Source organism: Hemitrygon akajei, chromosome 11, assembly GCF_048418815.1.
Source record: "Hemitrygon akajei chromosome 11, sHemAka1.3, whole genome shotgun sequence".
NCBI lineage: Eukaryota > Metazoa > Chordata > Chondrichthyes > Myliobatiformes > Dasyatidae > Hemitrygon > Hemitrygon akajei.
The window spans coordinates 170,603,130-170,623,023 of record NC_133134.1 but is presented as its reverse complement, the minus strand read 5'-3'; the positions used below and the strand labels follow the sequence as shown (position 1 = coordinate 170,623,023).

General features: G+C 50.2%; 1 protein-coding gene across 5 annotated transcripts in view; it reads left to right on the top strand.

Annotated features, from left to right (window-relative positions):
- LOC140736280 (potassium voltage-gated channel subfamily KQT member 2-like) overlaps positions 1–19,894 on the top strand; it is a 136,807-nt gene that overhangs the window by 100,324 nt on the left and 16,589 nt on the right. For all 5 annotated transcript variants that reach the window (XM_073062237.1, XM_073062239.1, XM_073062236.1 and 2 more), the window contains 3 exons: positions 5,625–5,839; positions 14,880–14,988; positions 15,465–15,596. In XM_073062237.1, coding sequence (XP_072918338.1) covers positions 5,625–5,839; positions 14,880–14,988; positions 15,465–15,596 — 456 coding nt within the window. The remainder of the gene's footprint in view (positions 1–5,624; positions 5,840–14,879; positions 14,989–15,464; positions 15,597–19,894) is intronic.

Sequence of the window (19,894 nt, the reverse complement as noted above, 5' to 3'; positions counted from 1 at the left end):
CACTGGAGAGGTAGTAATGGGGGACAACGAAACAGCGGATGAACTGAAAAAGTATTTTGCATTAGTCTTCACTGTGGAAGACTGGAAGTTCAAGGGTGTCAAGGCGCAAAATGAGTGCAGCTGTTATTACTAGGGAAATGTCTGAGAGGTAGATAGGTCACCTGGACCAGATAAACTGCACACCAGGGTTCTGAAAGAGGTGGCTGAAGAGATGGTGGAGACATTAGTAATGATCTTTCAAGAATCACTAGATTCTGGCATGGTTCCAGAAGACTAGAAAATTGCAAATGTCACTCCACACTTCAAGAAGGAAGAGAGGCAAAAAAAGGAAATTGTAGGCCAGTTAGTCCTAAGGAGTGGCTGGGAAGATGCTGAAGTTTATTTTTAAGGAAGAGGTTTTGGGGGTACTTGGAGGAATGTGATAAAATAAGACCAAGTCAGCATGGATTCCTTAAGGGAAAATCTTGCCTGACAAATCTGTTGGAATTCTTTGAGGAAATAACAAGCAGGATAGACAAAGGAGAATTTTGTATGTGGATTTTCGGAATGCCTTTGACAAGATACTGCACATGAGGCTGCTTAGCAAGATAAGAGCCCATGGTATTACAGGAAAGATACTAGCATGGATAGAGCATTGGGTGATTGTCAGGAGACAGAGAGTGGGAATGAAGACCTTAAGATTTAGGAGCAGAAGTAAGTCATTCAGCCCATTGAGTCTGCTCTGCCATTCAATCATGGGCTGATCCACTTCATCCAGTCATCTCCACTCCCCTGCTTTCACCCCATACCCTTTGATGCCCTGGCTAATCAAGAACCTATCTATCTCTGTCTTAAATACACCCAACTTGGCCTCCACAGCTGTTCATGGCAACAAATTCCACAGATTTACCACCCTCTGATTAAAGTAATTTCTCTGCATCACAGTTCTAAACGGACGTCCTTCAATCTTGAAGTTGTGCCCTCTTGTCCTAGAATCCCCTTTGCCTTATCTAATCTGTTCAGGTCTTTAAGAGCCTTTCTGACTGGTTGCTGGTGTTCTCCAGTGATCGGTGTTGGGCTTTGCTTCTTTTTATGTTGTACATCAATGACAGAATTGATTTGTGGCCAAGTTTGCAGATGATATAGAGATAGGTGGAGGGACAGATAGTGTTGAGGAAGAGGGAGGCTGCAGAAGGACTTGTCTGGATTAGGAGAATAGGCCGATGGAATGCAATGTTGGGAAGTGAATGCTCATGCACTTTGGTAGAAAGAATAAAAGCATAGACTATTTTACAAACGGGGAGAAAATTCAAAAAACCAAGGTGCAAAAGGGACCTCATGCAGAATTCCCTAAAGGTTAACTTGCTGGTTGAATTGGTGGCGAGGAAGGCAAATCATTCATTTCAAGAGGATTAAAAACAAGGGATGTAATGCTGAGGCTTTATAAGACACCGGTGAGGTCTCACCAGGAGTATTGTGAGCAGTTTTGGGCCCCTTATTTAAGAAAGGATGTGGTGACGTTGGAGAGGGTTCAGAGGAGTTTGTGAAAGTTATTCCAGGAGTGAGAGTGTTATTATATGAGCAGCATTTTGGTGGCTCTGAGTCTGTGCTTGCTTGAATTTAGAATAATAAGGCAGGGTTCTCATTGAAACCCATTGAATGTCAAAAGGCTTGGATAGAGTGGATGTTTCCTCTTGTGAGGGGAGTCTAGGACCAGAGGACCATGCCTCAGAATAGAAGGTAGTCCCTTTAGAATAGAAATGAGGGATTTCTTTTGCTAGAGGGTGATGAATCTGTGGAATTCATTAGGTATATTTAAGGCAGAGGTTTATGGATTCCTGATTAGTCAGGGCATCAAAGGTTACAGGCAGAAGAATGGAGTTGAAAGTTTAGCTTGGGGTGTCGAAGTTTGGAGTTCAATACAGATGGCATCTTTAAGGAGTTTGTACATTCTCCCTGTGATACGCGTAAGTTTCCTCTGGGTGCTTGGTGTCTTCCCATATTCCAAAGATATACTGGTTAGTAGGTTAATTGGTCACTGTAAATTGTCCTGCAGTTACACTAGATTTATACAGGTGTGTTGCTGGATGGTGACACTCGTAGGGCTGGAAAGGCCTGGTCCATGCTGCATCTCTAAACCAGCCATGCTGGAATGGTGGAGCAGATGTGATGGGCTGAATGGCCTAATTCTGCTTCTACATCATGGTCATTCCCTCTACCCATTTTTTTTGCTTAGTCCTAAATCCTGTTAAATCCTGTAAACCCTCAGCAGTTATCATATGTGGAGAGAGAAACAGAGTTAATGTTTGAGTTGAAGACTCAACTCAATGATCTAGTGAGAAAATAACAACACACACAAAATGCTGGAGGAACTCAGCAGGCCTGGCAGCCTTTATGGAAAAATGTACAGTCGACGTTTCAGGCCAAAACCCTTTGGCAGGACCTTGGCCCAAATGTTGACTGTACTTTTTTCAATAGATGCTGCCTGGCCTGCTGAGTTTCTCCAGTATTTTGTGTGTGTTGCTTGGATTCCAGCATCTGCAGATTCTCTCTTGTTTGTGAAGTTAGAAAATAATTTAGTTTCAAGTTGCAGAGAGAGTGCAGGGAGGGATGGGTAGAATAAAGGACATATCTTTGTTTCAGACAGACAGACATACTTTACTGATCCCGAGGGAAATTGGGTTTAGTTACAGTCGCACCAACCAACAATAGTGTAGAAATATAGCAATATAAAACAATAAATAATAATAATAAGTAAATTATGCCAAGTGGAAATAAGTCCAGGACCAGCCTATTGGCTCAGGGTGTCTGACACTCCGAGGGAGGAGTTGTAAAATTTGATGGCCACAGGCAGGAATGACTTCCTATGACGGTCAGTGTTGCATCTCTGTGGAATGAGTCTCTGGCTGAATGTACTCCTCTGCCTAACCAGTACATTATGGAGTGGATGGGAGACATTGTCCAAGATGGCATGCAACTTGGACAGCATCCTCTTTTCAGACACCACCGTCAGAGAGTCCAGTTCCACCCCCACAACATCACTGGCCTTACGAATGAGTTTGTTGATTCTGTTGGTGTCTGCTACCCTCAGCCTGCTGCCCCAGCACACAACAGCAAACATGATAGCATTGGCCACCACAGACTCTTAGAACATCCTCAGCATCATCAGGCAGATGTTAAAGGACCTCAGTCTCCTCAGGAAGTAGAGACGGCTCTGACCCTTCTTGTAGACAGCCTCAGTGTTCTTTGACCAGTCCAGTTTATTGTCAATTCGTATCCCCAGATATTTGTAATCCTGTACCATATCCACACTGACCCCTTGGATGGGAACAGGGGTCACCAGTGCCTTAGCCCTCCTCAGGTCCACCACCAGCTCCTTAGTCTTTTTCACATTAAGCTGCAGATGATTCTGCTCACACCATGTGACAAAGTTTCCCACCGTAGCCCTGTACTCAGCCTCATCTCCCTTGCTGATGCATCCAACTATGGCAGAGTCATCAGAAAACTTCAGAAGATGGCAAGACTCCGTGCAGTAGTTGAAGTCTGAGGTGTAGATGGTGAAGAGAAAGGGAGACAGGACAGTCCCCTGTGGAGCCCCAGTGCTGCTGACCCCTCTGTCTGACACACAGTGTTGCAAGCGCACGTACTGTGGTCTGCCAGTCAGGGAATCAATAATCCATGACACCAGGGAAGCATCCACCTGCATCACTGTCAGCTTCAGGATGGTATTGAACACACTGGAGAAGTAAAAAAACAGGTGATCCTGATGGTGCCTGGTTGATGAGGGCAGTTGGAAAGTGGGAGATGTGAAAGGCAGGCCAGTGCCAATCCCGATACCAATGGGAAATGCCCTTCGGGTGGCAGTCCCTGTGGAGAGGGAAACTGAGCTGCAAATGGCTGCAGGTGCTGAAATCTGGAGCAAAAAAAACAAGCTGCTGAAAGAATTCACTTAGGCAGCATTTGTGGAAGGCAGAGGCATAGGCGACATTTCATATTTAAAATTATTACCGTATTGTGTCAACAGGAAGTGTGAAGGGGACCAGCCAGACCTTTGGGATCTAACTGTCCTGTTGTCTGTCCATCTTCAGACTCCATAGTCCTGAGGATAGACATCCTTCTGCTACTCCCTGTCAACCTCCAGGCCCCTCAGTTCTTGCATCGGGTTAGCCCCTCCTTGGTTGAGCTGTAGCTCCGCAACTCTGTAACCCTGGAAGAAATGGAGTAAAGCAGCTGAAAACACTCAACAGCTTGTGATTGGTCAATGGTTGAGGACCGTTCACCCAGTGGGTTCCAACCAGCCCTGTTCAAAGCAGAGAGTTAAATTGGGTAGGAGAGAGAACACAAGAGGTCAAATAAATTATAGCAAATTCTGGATGATGGAAGGACATGTGTTACGCACTCAGCATTGTTCTCAGCTGGAGAGTTAGCATTATTTATACTTTCCAATTTGTCCTATAGTATCTTTCAGGATGAAGACAAGGACTACTTTCATTTCTGGTGTTGATGATCTGTTGCATGAATCTGTCTTGCCTTGTCTTTGTAAGAGTCTCCAAAGTTGTCTGCCCGCCTCTCTCTCTCCTCTCCCCCCCCCCTCCCACTGGCCTTCCCCGCCCTCTCCCTGTGCCTAGCACTGTTCTTGGACTGTCTGCATGCTCCCGGATGCTCTCCCTGCATGGGAAGCTAGCATATTGTGATTCTGTGGAGGGCTCCCGAGTGGCGCCAGTGATGCCTGTTGGAATGCAAGACCTGTTTCTGCACTTCTAACGATTCAGAGATCCTATTACACAACCTTTCATGCTAAATATCAAAGTGGATCTGTATTCCCAGCGTGGAACAGTGCACCCCACAAAATTCTGCACCAAAAGAGCGGCAAATTATGTTGCAGACCTCTCTCGCTTTGGAATCTCTGGGGTGTGCACTTTGATGGGACAGTGTCTCTCTGCTTGGTGTTGTGCTTCTATGGATAGACATTAATGAGTAATCCTCTGTTGGTTAAAGTTCCCAAGCCCCCAGGATGAGGGCCGAGGGTCTCTGTCAGTAAACTAGGGTTGAATAGTCATGAGACTGAAGGAAATTTTTGGAGATTTTTCTATCACTTCTGTAACAGCTTAAGCACAGGCAGAGTTTGTGATCGGGGCAAGTGACCATGGGTGATGGACCGTTGGGTTGAGTCTCCGAGAGGGAGGATGCCTATGGTCTGTGGGAGGAAGTTTAATGTTGGGGGAGAGTGTACATGGGGTCTGGGAGGAGATACACCAAGGATAGAGAACATTTAACACTTTTGCCACTATTTATTGTTGCAATGATGCAGTTCATCTCCAACAAACCTCCCATGGGAAACTCAAACTAAACATCAGAACTATGGGGAAATGTTCTACCTACAGCAATTATACTCCATGACCGAGGCCACTGGGACTTCAGTAGTTGGGCTACTGTGGTTTGCAGTGCATTGCCACTGATCCGTGAGGTGTGCAGGGAGGGTTCTCTGTGTTTTGGGCAGAGTGTGTTGCCAGGGAGATGCGGCGATGGTGCCTGTTGGGATAGTGTGTTTCCAGGGCGATGCTGCCTGTCGGGGGGTGGGGGGTGTTGCCTGTCGGGAGGGTGTATCACTGGGTCACAGCTGACAGATGAACTGTGTTTTACAGCAACAAGGTCAGCCTGAGGGAGAGGTTCTCCAGCCCCAAGGGTCCCAGTGCCAAAGCCAAAGCCTCGGAGCAGGGAGGCGTGCGGCGATCACCCAGTGCAGACAACATCGAGGAGAGTCCTGACAAGGTGCAGAAGAGCTGGAGCTTCACCGACCGGACCCGCTTCAGGCAGGCCTTCCGCCTGAGGGGAGCGGGCTCGAGGCAGAACTCCGAGGGTGAGTGTTCAGTGTGATTGTCCCACTGAGACGCCGGCAACTGATCACCATCGTCTGTACCTCTGTAACAGGGCTCTGCTTGCCTCTCTAATCATAGTGCCGTGCTAGGGAGGGGTGGTAGCGATGGAGGGTCACACTGTGGGAAGTACGGGACTGAAGGTGGCATTCACAGGTCTAGACTGTGGAAGGTGGAGGTGCTGCCCGTCTGACTGCCTGCCCCTTTTCCAAAGCCAAGTTCGTGCCTGGTTGTCCTTGGAGAGGGAGCATGTGGTCATAGCGGGCACATTGGGGGAGTGCCGTGAACAGTGGTCCCCCGTGGTATAGACTGTTTTATAGATGGTAGTAACCTTATTTTAATTTGAGTATACTTATTCTCTTGTAAACATTGACTGTACCTTTGTGTATTTGTGTTGTAAACAAACTGTAAATATAGTGTTAAAGTGTGGGACTGAGGGAGGGTCACACTGGGATGGTCTGTCCTTAGAGAGAGTCACACTGTTGGAGCTCTCTCTCCTCAAGTTGAAAACTTGCAGCAAAATCACCAAGGATTTGTATCTGTCTGAAGGCTTTGGGAGTGTGGAAGACTCATCTCAGCAGCAGACTGAAACAGTTTCCTTTCCTGGAAGGATTCTGCTCGGTGAAGCTTTTGGTCTGTGTCTCTTCAGTGCTGAGCAGTGGTGTGGCTGGTGGATTGCCAAAGTCTAACTTTGCTGGGAGCGGGGACGAATTTATCTGTAACAGCAGAAAACCCCTCTCATTTGAGTGCCTTGTCCAGGGCAACGAGGTGAAGAGGACTTTGGAGAGGACAATGGACGAAAGGACTGGCCCGGGGTAAAGCCTTTACTTGCAGCACTGAAGTTTTAACACCCACAAACCTCCCTGCCTATTCACTCCTTTTTTTCCCTCCTGTCCCCATCTTGTCTATGAAGTGTTTGTTTCTGACTTTGCTGGTGTTCTGCTGGGTGTAGACTGTGTAATATCTCAGAGCTGGTGTTGTACTTTTGAATTTCTACTCCTATGGCGGGCTGCATCTCCAAGGTATCGTTAGCGGAGACTGTGGGCTCGGGAGATCCAGCTCACAAAGAGGACCACCCGTTCAAATTACTGACTTTAAAGAACGCTGTGTCTACTTCAGCTGGTAGGAATGTCACTGTAAAAGCCATGGCGGAGACTGCTGGAGGCCATCAGGGTATTGTTGTGTCAGCGGTTTCGAACGGGAAGACTATTTTCTATTTGAAGTCGGCGAGTGATGTGTTTTTTTGGCCCCGAGTCGGGGGTTAAGGGTGGGGAGGGTTTTCATGCAGGTGGAGCAGTGATACCCCCCCCATGCGCTCCCTAGGTGAGGTGCGATCCAAAATGACCCCAGTACGGTACAGGGCAGCCCGAGGGGTAATGAGCACCTTTTCTCATGTCAGCATATGCAGCTGGAGCAGGGTGGGGCAGCTTCAGGTTTATTTTGAAGAGCATTACTATACCATCCCGTGGGCTACGGACCGCCCGAGGTGCCATGCCTGTAAGGAGTTTGGGCATATTCAGAAGAATTGCCCAAACCATCAGGCTGCCAGTTCTCAGAGGCACAGGGTAATATGATGGCTGGGCTTTTCCCTGCTGTGTTCCTCCCCCTGTCGCCCACCCCTGTCCCACTGGCTGTGGAAGTCGTGGTTGGGCACGGTGCGAATGACGCTGAGGGGTGAGTTCAAGAAAAAGCATCTGAAGGCTTTTCCCCTGGAGAAGGAGTGGGTAGTTGTTGAATCAAGGACGGAGAGTCCTGTGGCTCCTGAGATCCAGCAAGAGCCTGGGGAAGTCGAGGGAGGGGTAAGTGGTGCCGGAGACTGAGGACGCCACTGAAATGGAGGTCAATGTGCCTCAGCGTATCTGCAGTCTGAAACGTCGGCGAGGAGGAAGGAAAGGCCGTATGCACGGAGTATGCCCCTCAGAGCTGGAGGGGAGCCCTGTCGTGCAGGAGCTCTCTGCTGGGGGGGCATCTTCTGAGCGAATGTCTTCAGCACGGGGAGGGTCAAAGCCCTGTAAAGCCTGTGGCTGGAGGGTCACCGGTGGGATTAGTTTCCCAGGTCAAAGGCAAGTGCCCGCTGAGGAGTGTCTGGTCCACAGGGCATTCCTGGATCGCCATCCCGGGCAGCTCATCAGAGGGAGTGTGTCCCAGGAGGCGATGACTCTCCTGGTGCTGATTCCGGGGAGCGTGAAGAGGGTGTGGGGAAGGGAGGCCCAGCAAATTCGTATCCGGCTGTGGGAGGGATTCTGGATCCAGTGGTGGTGGGGCGTCCCTCTGTCACTGGTCCTGGGGATGGGGTAGTGCCTGTGGTGAGATCTCCCGTTAGGACTGTGGTGGGGTCTCCCGTTAGGACTGTGGTGAGGTCTCCCGTTAGGACTGTGGTGGGGTCTCCGTTAGAACTGTGGTGAGGTCTCCAGTTAGGACTGTGGTGGGGTCTCCCGTTAGGACTGTGGTGGGGTCTCCCGTTAGGACTGTGGTGGGGTCTCCGTTAGGACTATGGTGGAGTGTCCGTTAGGACCGTGGTGAGATCTCCCGTTAGGACCGTGGTGGGGTCTCCCGTTAGGACTGTGGTGGGGTCTCCGTTAGGACTGTGGTGGGGTCTCTCGTTAGGACTGTGGTGGGGTCTCCGTTAGGACTGTGGTGGGGTCTCCCGTTAGGACTGTGGTGGGTCTCCCGTTAGGACTGTGGTGGGGTCTGTGTTAGGACTGTGGTGGGGTCTCCATTAGGACTGTGGTGAGGAGTGAGTGGTCACGTCAGGTGCAGACGATGGCTGATTGGAGGGAGACGAGAGTGTTGAGAGGGGAGAGGAGCACTCTTGAAGCCAAGTTGGCCGCCTTTCGTGATCCCAGCGGTGAGTCCCAGGCCGTTTCCGTGGAGGAGATCCGGCAGTTCATGAAGGACTACCGGAGGAAACCGTTCATGGGGTCTGCAAAGGGGTCGCTCAGTCTATCTGCACATTCCTCCAGAGCCGAAGTGACCTGTCAGGAGAAGTGCCGGTTTAAGAGACTCCTGGAGTCCCTGGAGAAGGGTTGTAGGTGAAGATGGGAGAAGACTGAAAGGGGAGCTCTGCTCCTTCTGCTAGGGGCTCTGGGGAGGGTCTCAGTAAGATGCACTGTCAAGTTCAGTGTGGCAACCCTTCATGTCAATGGCGGTAGTGGGGCCCTGTCCTCCGGGGCGGCAGACCTGTGGTGATGATCTTGCTGGGACCCCTCACTGTCCCAGGAGGTGGCTCCTGGAATGGCGAGGTGGTGGGGGTCCACGTGGGTGGCCACCTTTCTGTCCACGTTTTCCCAGCCTGACATATTGCAGGTTCAGGAACTCGTGCCAGGCTGGCTGTTTCACGTCGCTGTGCATCGGTACGGTGCGCCAATGCATTTTGTAAATGTGTACGCTCTTGAGCCTGGCCCGATGCAGGCGTGCCTGTTCTGAGAGTGGTCACATTGCTGGGGTCCATAGATCATTGCGAGTGCCTTACCCTGGGGTGGGGGGGGGGGGGTGGTGAATTCAATTGCACTCTCCAGGAGAGGGATCACACTGGGGTCCTCAGAGTAGTCGAGCATTGATCAGGATGGTATGGGAGCTAGCTGTATCCTCTGACTTGGTTGATGTCTGGTGAAGCCTTCACCCTGACCTCTGCTTTCTCAAGGAATTACAGAGGGGATGGGGGGTCACAGATTGATGAACTGTACATCTCCAGGGTGTACGTGTCTCGGGTGTCGGCTGCCTCCATGCGGTCTGTTGCCTGCACGGACCACCTCCTGCAGTGGGCGGGGCTGAATGTGCTGCCTGCACGGGTGGGGTCCGCGTACTGGCATTTCAACAACTGGCTGCTGGAGGACGGCCGGTTTCGGGATTCGTTCCGGCAGCTCTGGAAGACCTGGCAGGAAGAACGGGGAAGTTTCCCCTCTCTGCGGCTCTGTTGGGATGTGGGCGATGCTCACATCCGACTGTTCTGCCAGGAATACACGCACGGCTCGACCAGGTGGTGAACGTCTGGAATTGATCAGCTTGAGAAGGAGCTGATTGACTTGGAGTCCTGGTTAGGGCGGACTGATGGGGACCTGAAACTGGAGAGGCCCCGGGGTGCTTATGTGAGATCGTGTGTCCAGATGCTGCAGGATGCTTCGCCCTTCTTCTACTCTCGAGAAAGGAATGGGTGTCCGCAGGCAGCTCATGGCTCCTGCGTCATGGATCTGGTGAAAATTGTTGCGGAAGTCTGTTCCTTTTATGAGGCTCTATTCTCGTAGACCCTGTGCCGTGAGGATGAACGCAGGGCTCTGTGGGAGGACTTACCAAAGGTTAGCCCTGGGGGGGTGTTGAGTGGCTAGACGCTCCGATATCTTTGGAGGAGCTGACCAGAGCCCTCAACCAGCTGCAGAAAGACACGTTCCCGGGGTTAGATGGGTTGATGGTCGAATTTCTCCGGGCTTTCTGGGCCATCCTAGGGGCTGATTTTGCAGGGGTACTGGGGGAGAGCCTGGTGACAGGTGAGATGCCCCTCTCTTGGCAGAGAGCAGGCATGGCCCTGCTGCCAGAGAAGGGGGAATCTCCATTGCCTGCGGAATTGGTGCCCAGTATTCCCCCTCAGCACGAGTACAAGGTCTTTGCCTGGGTGATGACCCAGTGCCTGGGCTCTGTGCTGGAGGAAGTGGTCCATCCTGACCAGTCCTACACGGTCCCGGTGTGGTCGATCCAGGACAATATCCACCTTGTCCAGGATCTGATCTACCTGTGCCGGGAGGCTGGTCTGTCAGTCGCCTTTCTCTCTCTCGACCAAGAGAAGGTGTTCGATGACCATGAGCATCTCTTTAGGACTCTGTGAGCGTTCAGGCTCGGGCTACATTTTGTGGCCTGTGTCTGACTGCTGTACGCCGCCGCGGAAAGCCTAGTGAAAGTGAACGGGTCCTTGACAGCGTATTGAGCTTTGGCAGGGGGGTGCGTTAGAGGTGCCCCAAGTCGGGATAGCTGTACTCGTTCTGTGTGGAGTGTTACGAACCCCGTAACTGGGTCACTTACCAGCAAAGATAGAGAGGTCCGTTGAAGTCTGATGGTACTATTTTTAACAGTATTTATTGGTAAAAATACATAAAAATAATATCAATGCAAACATACAGATAATATACGTTGTCAATACTAACTCTAAAAGTGCGGGTATAATAATAATCAATAAGAAATAGCTCTATCGTTGTCTAGGGGATAATGTATTGTCCGATGGAAATATAAAAGTCATTCAGTTCATTCAGGCTGCAGCCTTTGGTTGGAGAGAGACAGATTTTAGAAACTTGCCAGCTTTTCCTTTTTATGATGTCGATCCTTCGAAATTTCGTTGGTGGTGGCCTCTTCTTTAGCTAAGCCGTCTTCCGTGGTAAGTCCCGCCAATTCCTAGGCAAAGGGAAAAGGATGCACGCGGGCCCCCCACCGGCTGTCGCTATTAAACGCTGTCACGGGATTTCTAGCATTTCTCCTGGTGCGTCTGAAGGGGTTGTTCCCCAGACCCTCTTTTATCCTTACTCACGGGGTCTCAGATGTCAATCAGGTTGGGATGATGCAATCCCTCAACCAGCCCACTCTGGTCATTCCCTGAGGGCTTCAATGAATAGTACAGTACTCAATACACAATTCCGTCTCCAAGAGACAATGGCTGTTATCCATGGCTTTGTATCGCTGAGGGGCCAGGACATTCCAAAACCTTGAGGATTCTCTCTCATTTCCTGGGTCCCAGACCTGAATTAATAGTGATCTTGCGATTCTCAAAAGGGAGGGGGCTACTTTGTACCCTTCTGCCCCTCAGAGTTGTGGCACATTCGTAACAGGAGCTGTTACTGTGCTTTCTCTGTAAGAGGTTAATGAGTTTGGTTCTGTGCGATCTGGACATGGAGGTCGTCCTTTTGGCTTACGTCAGTTATGTCCTCTTTATTGTCAGTGACCCTGTTGGCTTGCAGAGAATGTGAGAATGCCGTCAGGTCTTCTCAGCCGTGTCCTCTGCAAGGGTCAACCGGGAGAAGAGTGTGGGCCTCTTGGTGGGTCAGTGCCAAGTGGACTCCCTACCAGAGGGGTTGAGCCATTTGCCTGGAACACCACACACCTCCTCCACTTGGAGGTCTACCTGAGTTTGACAGAGGCCTGAGCGGCGAACTGGCAGGATTTGGAGACCTGTCTGGAGCGTTGGTCAGGCCACCTTCATGCGAGGGCTTTGGTGGTCAATCCGCTGGATGCCTCCATGGTGTGGTACCAGCTGTCTGCCTTGGTCCCACCCATGGCATTTGTATCCAGGACCCAGAAGGGGCTGTTGGACTTCTTCTGGGGAAATAGGAGGCATTGGATCTCCGCAGCGGTCCCGAGTCTTCCGATTGCGGAGGGTGGCCAGTTCCCTGGCGTATCTCCGCCTGCAGAGATACTTGTACCGTGATCACCCTCTGAGATGACGCATTTTCTCCGCTGGAGTGCTGCCTGCAGGAGGACACGCGGATCCCGGCGGACGGCATCGGCCGTGCCTCTCTGAGGGATCTACCCCGTTTCTGTCGGGGACTGTGGCAGGTTTGGGGTCTGGCCTCATTGGGGCAGGGTGCTCCTGGGCTGTTAGGGAATGATGCTCTGGTTGCTGGGAGACCGGTCCCATTCATAGTACGGTGGGGGTCAGGAGGGCGCGGGGTTCAGGCACCACCACAGACCAATGTGCGCGTCGGACCCAGGCCTCGGGAGACCACGCGGGAGAGGGTCCCGCACAACGTGAGCCGTCTCTCTGGGATGCCCACCGTGCCGATCCACAACACTCCAAAGTGCTTCTTGTGTGGCTGCTGCTACACACGTTCCAGTTCCTACCCTTGCTCTGCCAACCGGACACGCCATGTTACCATCTGACAGCGGAGGAGGTGCTTCCCCTGTACGTTGGGGTCCTGGGGTGGAAGGTGTTGCATCGGGCGGTACCATACAAGATTCCTGAGCAGGTTCACTGACACCCCATCCAGCTTTTCCATTCTGTGGGCGGGAGGCGTACACAGGCGTACCACCTGTACATGGAGTGTGAGAGGTTGCAGCCACTCTTTGAGTTTCTCAGGAGCTGCTGCTGAGGTTCTGTCTGCACTTTAGTCCCTCACTCCTCATCTACGGGCACCCAGTTCGGCAGAGGCGGGCGAGAGGAGGATACCCTGGTGGGCTTGGTCCTGGGCCGGGCCAAGATGGACATTCACGGGTCTGGCGGCAGCCGGGCCGACCGCCTGCTCTTTTCCAAGGATACATCCAAGCCCGGTTGTCCTTGGAGAGGGAGCACGCGGTCGTGGCAGGGACTTTGGGGGATTTCCGTGAGCGCCCCCCCCCCCCCCCCGTGGTATAGATGGTAGTAACCATATTGTAATTTGAGTATACTTACTGTCTTGTACATACTGATTGTCTGTACCTTTGTGTATTTGTGTTGTAAATAAACTTTTATAGTTTTGTAAAATAAAACTCAGCTGGTCACCTCCATGATATGGTACCACTGATTACTCTAGTCCCACCCACTGCTTTTGTGTCTGGAGGCATTGAGTCTCTGCTGCGGTCACAGAGGGTGGCCAGTCCTTGGTGTGAGTGCCAACCCAGTTGGCAGCTCTTCACTTGACTCTGCAGAGATACCTGTACAGCAACCACTCTGTGAGATGGCAGGTACTGCACTTCACTTCCTCCGCTGGGGACGCTGTCTGCAGGAGGGCACGCGCTTCCAGCGGACAGCATCAGCCGCGCTTTGAGGGAACTGCCTCGGTTTTACCGAGAGCTGTTGAGGGTATGTGGTCTGGTCTCATACAGACTATGCTCCTGCAGGGGTGGGGACGGTGCTCCAGCTGCGAGGGGGACTGGTCCCCATCCTATCTCGGAGGGTGCCGAGGGGGCCCGGGGAAGTGGAGGGGTTCTGGCTGCGTCACCACCTGTTGGGCTGGAAGTGCTCTTCGTCTCAAACCTCAGGATACCATACAGGAGAGAGTCCTGCGTGACATGAGCCTTCTTGCCCACCGTGTTCTTCCAGGACGCTCCTTGTATGGGCTGCTCCTGCACACCTTTCACGTCCTTGCTGTGTTTGACAACCTGGCAGCAGAGGAGCTCTTCCTGCAGGGGCCTTTCCCCTGTACGTTGGGAACCTGGGCTGGAAGGTGTTGCATAGGGCAGTACCGACACCCTGTCCACCTGTCCGTTCTGCGGCTGGGAGGAGCCAGTACCTCGCTCGTATGGAGTGTGAGAGGTTGCCGTCCCTGTTTGAGTATCTGAAGGGGCTGCTGCTCGGGTCTGGTTGCACTTCAGCCCTGCACTCCTTATATACGGGCACCCAGTTCAGAAGGGACTAGATTGTGAGGTGAACCTACTGGTGGGCTTGCTCCTGGGCCTGGCCAAGTTGGCCTTGCACAGGTCCGTGGGGCGGAAAGTCGAGGGCTCTGCCAGGACCAGCTGCCTGCCTGTCTTCGGAAGATGCGTTTGTGCCCAGCTATCTTTGCAGAGGGTGCATGCAGTCACAATGGGTACAGTGAGGGATTCCAGGATTGGTGCCCACCCCCCAGGGAATTGACTGTACAAATCATACTTTAATTTGAATTTATTCAGTCTTGTAAATACTTAATGTTTGTACTTTGTAGAATTTTTTGTGTAAATAAAGAGTCACACTGTGGGAGTGTTGTGGCACCAGAGGAGTGCTGACAAGTTGTGGGAAGAGTGGGGCAGTGGAGTGGTTGCAACCTGTCACCGAGAGAACTGGACAGAGCAGTCCCTGTTCTGCAAACCTCTGCAGTATCTGGACTGGGATAGTGCAGCCTCCTCTGGGGCAGACCGATGAACCAGACCTGAAACGGCAGATTGAGGAACCAGGGGGTTTGGTGGAGGGTGGATACTGTCAAGTGGAGACACCTAGTCCAGCCTAGTCTCAGCAGACTTAAGGGACTGAATGAGCCTCTTCCTGTGGCTCCTCCTCCTCCTGTTTTGTGGAGGTTGCTGATAATGAGGCGGTCTGCCCTGAGGTAGCAGTGTAGCCCACATTTCCCATCTGCTCGCTGTTGTGTTTTGCAGACCAAGGAAGCCTGCCTGAGGAGCTCATCCCAGACAACAGGAGCTGCCAGTGTGAGTTTGTCACCGATGACCTCACCCCTGGGCTGAAAGTTTCTATCCGAGCGTTATGGTAAGATCTGGCTGGATGTTAACACAGGCCCCTGAGGGATGGCTTGTGGGAACGGACCCTGGAGATGGATCCTGGGATTGCACAGAGAATCTAGAACAGTACAGCACAAGAACGAGCCCTTTGGTCCACAATCTAACTAGTAATAATCCTTTCTGCCTCCACATTGTCCGTATTATTCCATCTCCTGCACATGTATGGGTCCAAGGGCCTCTTAAGTGCCTCCATTGTATCTGCCTCTACCATCGTCCCCAGCAGTGCATTCCAGGCACCCACTCCTCCGTTTCTGTGGAAAAAAGAGCCTTACCCCACACATCCCCTTTGAACTAGCGTGGGTGGTATGACAGCGCCAGCAACCCGTTCAATTCCCTGTGAAGGAGTTTGTTTGTTCTCCCCGTGACCGAATGAATTTCCTCCAGTTGCCCCTTGCCTCCGTCCCCCTGTCTTTGTATCTAATATTCTGGAAACCTCCTTTGCAGCATTATGCGATTCCTTGTTTCCAAGCGGAAGTTCAAGGAGAGCCTGCGGCCTTACGACGTGATGGATGTGATCGAGCAGTACTCCGCCGGGCACTTGGACATGTTGTCTAGGATTAAAAACCTGCAGTCGAGGCAAGTTCCCCTTCTCACTTACTGCTCCTTGCACCCCCTCTCCATACATCCACCCCTCTCAAGTTGTGTCAGCCGGGCAACAGTGCACACCCATAAAACATAGGAACAGAATTAGGCCATTTAGCCCATCGAGTCTGCTCTGCTATCCCATGTGTCTGATTTATTATCCCTCTAAACCTATTCTCCTGCCTTCTCCCTGTAACCTTTGATGCCCTAACTGATCAGGAAACTATCAACTTCTGCTTTAAATATACCCACGGACTTGGCCTCCACCGCAGTCTTGTGGCAGAGCATTTCACAGATTCACTACTCTCTGGCTAAAAAAAATTCCACCTTACCTCTGATCTAAAAGATCCCCCTCTAGTTCTGGATATCCTCACCATAGGAAACATCCTCTCCACATCCACCGATGGCTGCTTGTGTGGCCAGCCGTTCTGTCCTTATTCAGGGAAAGGTTTTAGGGAGGGTAGTACCCAGGGCCAGCATCGAGGAGGGTTAATGCTCTAGTCTGGATCCAGACACATAGAGCCACAGGCTCTTGGAGGGAGAAGTTTAGAGGGATAGAGGGCAAACATCTGCAACTAGGACCTGCTCAGGCAGGTACCTTGGTCAGCATGGGCGATCTGGGCCGAAGGGCCGTTTATCGTATTGTATGACCATATCTGTGAGTCAGTGTGAGGAAGGCAAATGTGATGTTCACATTCATTTTGAGAGGACTAGAATACAGAAGCAAGGATGTAACGTTGAGGCTTTATAAGGCATTAGTCAGATCATACTCAGAGTTGGTGAACAGTTTTATGCCCCTTATCTAAGAAAAGACGTGCTGACATCGGAGAGGGTTCAGAGGAGGTTTACAAGAAAGATTCTGGGAATGAGGAGTGCCTTATAGCTTCAGGCCCGTACTTGCTGGAGTTTGGAAGAATGAGAACGGGGGGGGGGGGGGGGTGGATCTCATTAAAACCTCAAATATTGAAAGCCTTAGATAGAATGGATGTGGAGAGGATGTTTCCTATAGTGAAAGAGTCTAGAATTAGAAGTTCTATTCTGAGGCTCAGAATAGAGAAACATCCCTTTAGAACAGGGATGAGGAGGAATTTCTTTAGCTAGAGGGTGGTGAATGTGTGGAATTCATTGCCACAAACGGCTGTGGAGATCAGGTCATTGAGTATATTTAAAGGGAAGATTGATAGGTTCCTGATTAGTAAAAGTGTCAAAGGTTACAGAGAGAAGGCAGGAGAATGGGTTGAGAGGGATAATAAACCTGCCATGATGGAATGGCAGAGCAGACTCGATGGGCTGAATGGTCTAATTCTGCTCCCATGTGTTTCATTTCAATTGCTCTCTGAAGAGGCTGAGAAGGTGAATCGGATAAGGTAATAGATGTCTCGCCGGCCCTGTAAAACCTTCCTTTCTAAACTCTCATTAGGTGGTATTATAATAATAGTTTACCGATAGAGCCCTTTTCACACAAATTGCTTTACAATGGGGAAAAAGTGGGAGTGTGAAACTAAAAGACAAAATTCTGTTAGTTATAAGCAAGGTTAAATAGACAGGTTTTGAGCTGGTGTTTAAAAGTATCAGCTGTGTCTGCATCCTTTATAGTTTTAGGTATTGATTAGATCATAAGACATAGGAACAGAATTAGGCCATTCAGCCCATTGAACCTGCTCCGCCATTCCATCATGGCTGATCCTGGATTCCACTCAACCCCATACATCTACCTTCTCGCCATCAACCCCATACACCTACCTTCTCGCCATATCCCTCAATGCCCTGACTGATTAGGAAACTATCAAATTCCACCTTAAATATATGCACAGACTTGGCCTCCACTGCCGTCTGTGGCAGAGCATTCCACAGATTCACTACCCTCTGGCTAAAAAAATTCCTCCTTACCTCTGTTCTAAAAGGTCGCCCCTCAATTTTGAGGTTGTGCCCTCTAGTTCTGGATACTCTCACCACAGGAAATGTCCTCTCTACATCCACATCTAGTCCTTTCAACATTTGGTAGGTTTCAATGAGTTCTCCCCCCACATTCTTCTAAATTCCAGTGAGTACAGGCCCAAGGCTGCCAAACGTTCCTCATATGTTAACCCCTTCATTCCCAGAATCATCCTGGTGAATTCCAGTTTAGCAGCATAGTTCAAAAAATCTGACTTGTTATGAGGGAGATTGTTCAAATGTAAGAGAGATAAGATCTTGAGCAGGTTTATAAAAGAATTATGAGTGAGCACCCACTGGGATCCTGGGGTTGTTGTGACATCTTTCAGAGATGTTAAATCACCGTCTCTTCCTGCTTCAGGACCAAAGACTCCAGTGGAGCTGTTCACTACCGTGAAGCTGTGGGGAGCTGCTGTGCGCAGTTTGACAGCAGCATTCCTGCCCAACTGAAAACCCCCCATTAATGTATGACCATGTGAAAGCTCCTGTGGGAAGTTGCTCGTAGTTAGAGAGACGGAGTGTATTGGTAGAGATGTGGTTCCCAGAGGGTGTTCCCAGCTCCTGCTGGTGTCTGAGAAGCCTTTGTAACAGGGGTTGATCCGTAGTACCATGAGGTCAACAGGATATTGGGGCAGGAACTCAGGAGGCAGGTGGAATTTACTGGTTCCTTTGCTGAGAGGGGTATCAGTGCAGTGGGTTCTGTCACCGTGACCAAAATCACCAGAAGATGATGAAGCCCAGGGTGGAAATGGCTAACACGAGGGGGCATAGTTTTAAGCTGTTTAGAAGTAGGTACAAGGGGATGTCAGGGGTAAGTTTTTCCACAGGGAGAGTGGTGGGTGCACTGCCAGCGAAGGTGGTAGAGGCAGATACAACAGGGTCTTTTAAGAGACTCTTAAATGGATACATGGAGCATAGAAAAATAGAGGGCTATGCGGTAGGGAAATTCTAGGTAGTTTCTAGAGTAGGTTACATGGTCGGCACAACATTGTGGGCTGAAGGGCCTGTAATGTTCTGTATGTCTAGAAATGTGGCTGTAGGAATTCACTATGTTCAGGCGAGCCCCAGCTTGCTCTATACCTCATGGTTGTTCGAAGCTGACAGTTCTACTCTTTTCCTTGGAACAGAAGGTTTTGATACCACCTCTAGTACCTTGCATACTTTCCAAAGTTGCTCAGAATCATTGATGTGTTAAGTGAGGGAGCCAAATTGTGGACATTGCGTTTTAGTGCAGGGAACTCTTGAGGGCAATCCATTGGATATTAGAGAGAGTTGTTCTAATTGGTATGAACATAGAGCATTTCAGCACCTTACAGCCCATCAGTTCATGATGTTGTGTTGACCTTTTAACCTACGCTAAGATCAGTTTAACCCTTCCCTCCCATATAGTCCTCCATTTTTCTTTCATCATGTGCCTTTATTTCTAAGCGTCTCTTGAATGTTTCTAATGTATCTGCCTCTATCACCATCTCTGGCTCCCCCTATTCTGTGGAGGGAAAGAAAACTCTGACATCCCCCTCACACTTTCCTCCAATCACCTTAAAATTAGACCATAAGACATAGGAGCAGAATTAGACCATTGGGTCTGCTCTATCATGGCTGATTTATTATCCCTCTCAACCCCATTCTCTTGCCTTCTCCCCATAACCTTTGACACTTTTACTAATCAGGAACCTATCAACATTCACTTTATATATACCCAGCAACTTGGCCTTGAAAGCCGTCTGTGACACAGATTCACCACCCTGGGGAAATCGACGCTGGCTGTTCACTCTTATACACAATGCCTGGCTCTATAGAGACTGCAGTCACTAAGTAGTCTCTTATGTGTACGAAAGAGTTCAAAATGTTAGCAAGATGTTGTCTTTTCTGCAAAGGGGTTTGGGCGAGTTATTTTAAAACTGTACTGAGCTCTGGTTAATTCTCGTATGATAGTTCCATTGGGGGTGGGGGGAACCCCCACCACGGAACGAGATGGATGTGGTGTCCATGCAGTCACTTATATTAGCAGGACTGAAATGGTTAAACTGTGAGATCAGATTGCAGCCGTCTTGTAATCTGAACAAAGAGATTAAGGAGTGAAGGATTGAGGTATTTAAGGAGATTATAGGATTTGGTAGAACGTGTATAGGAAACTATAGGCCAAATCCACTGATCCTTCAATTCAGAATGCTGCAGGTGAGTTCTGGCGAAAAATGTTCTTTATGCAGGGGGTGTGGCATCTCAATTTGATTCCTCAGAATGTGTCGGGCTGGAAATCAATCAGAGGTTGAGGGGTTTTGGTGTGGTAAGTGGGTGCTGGAGAATAGACACAAGGCAGGTTAAAAGAGCCACCATTTCCATAATTCATTTCAGTG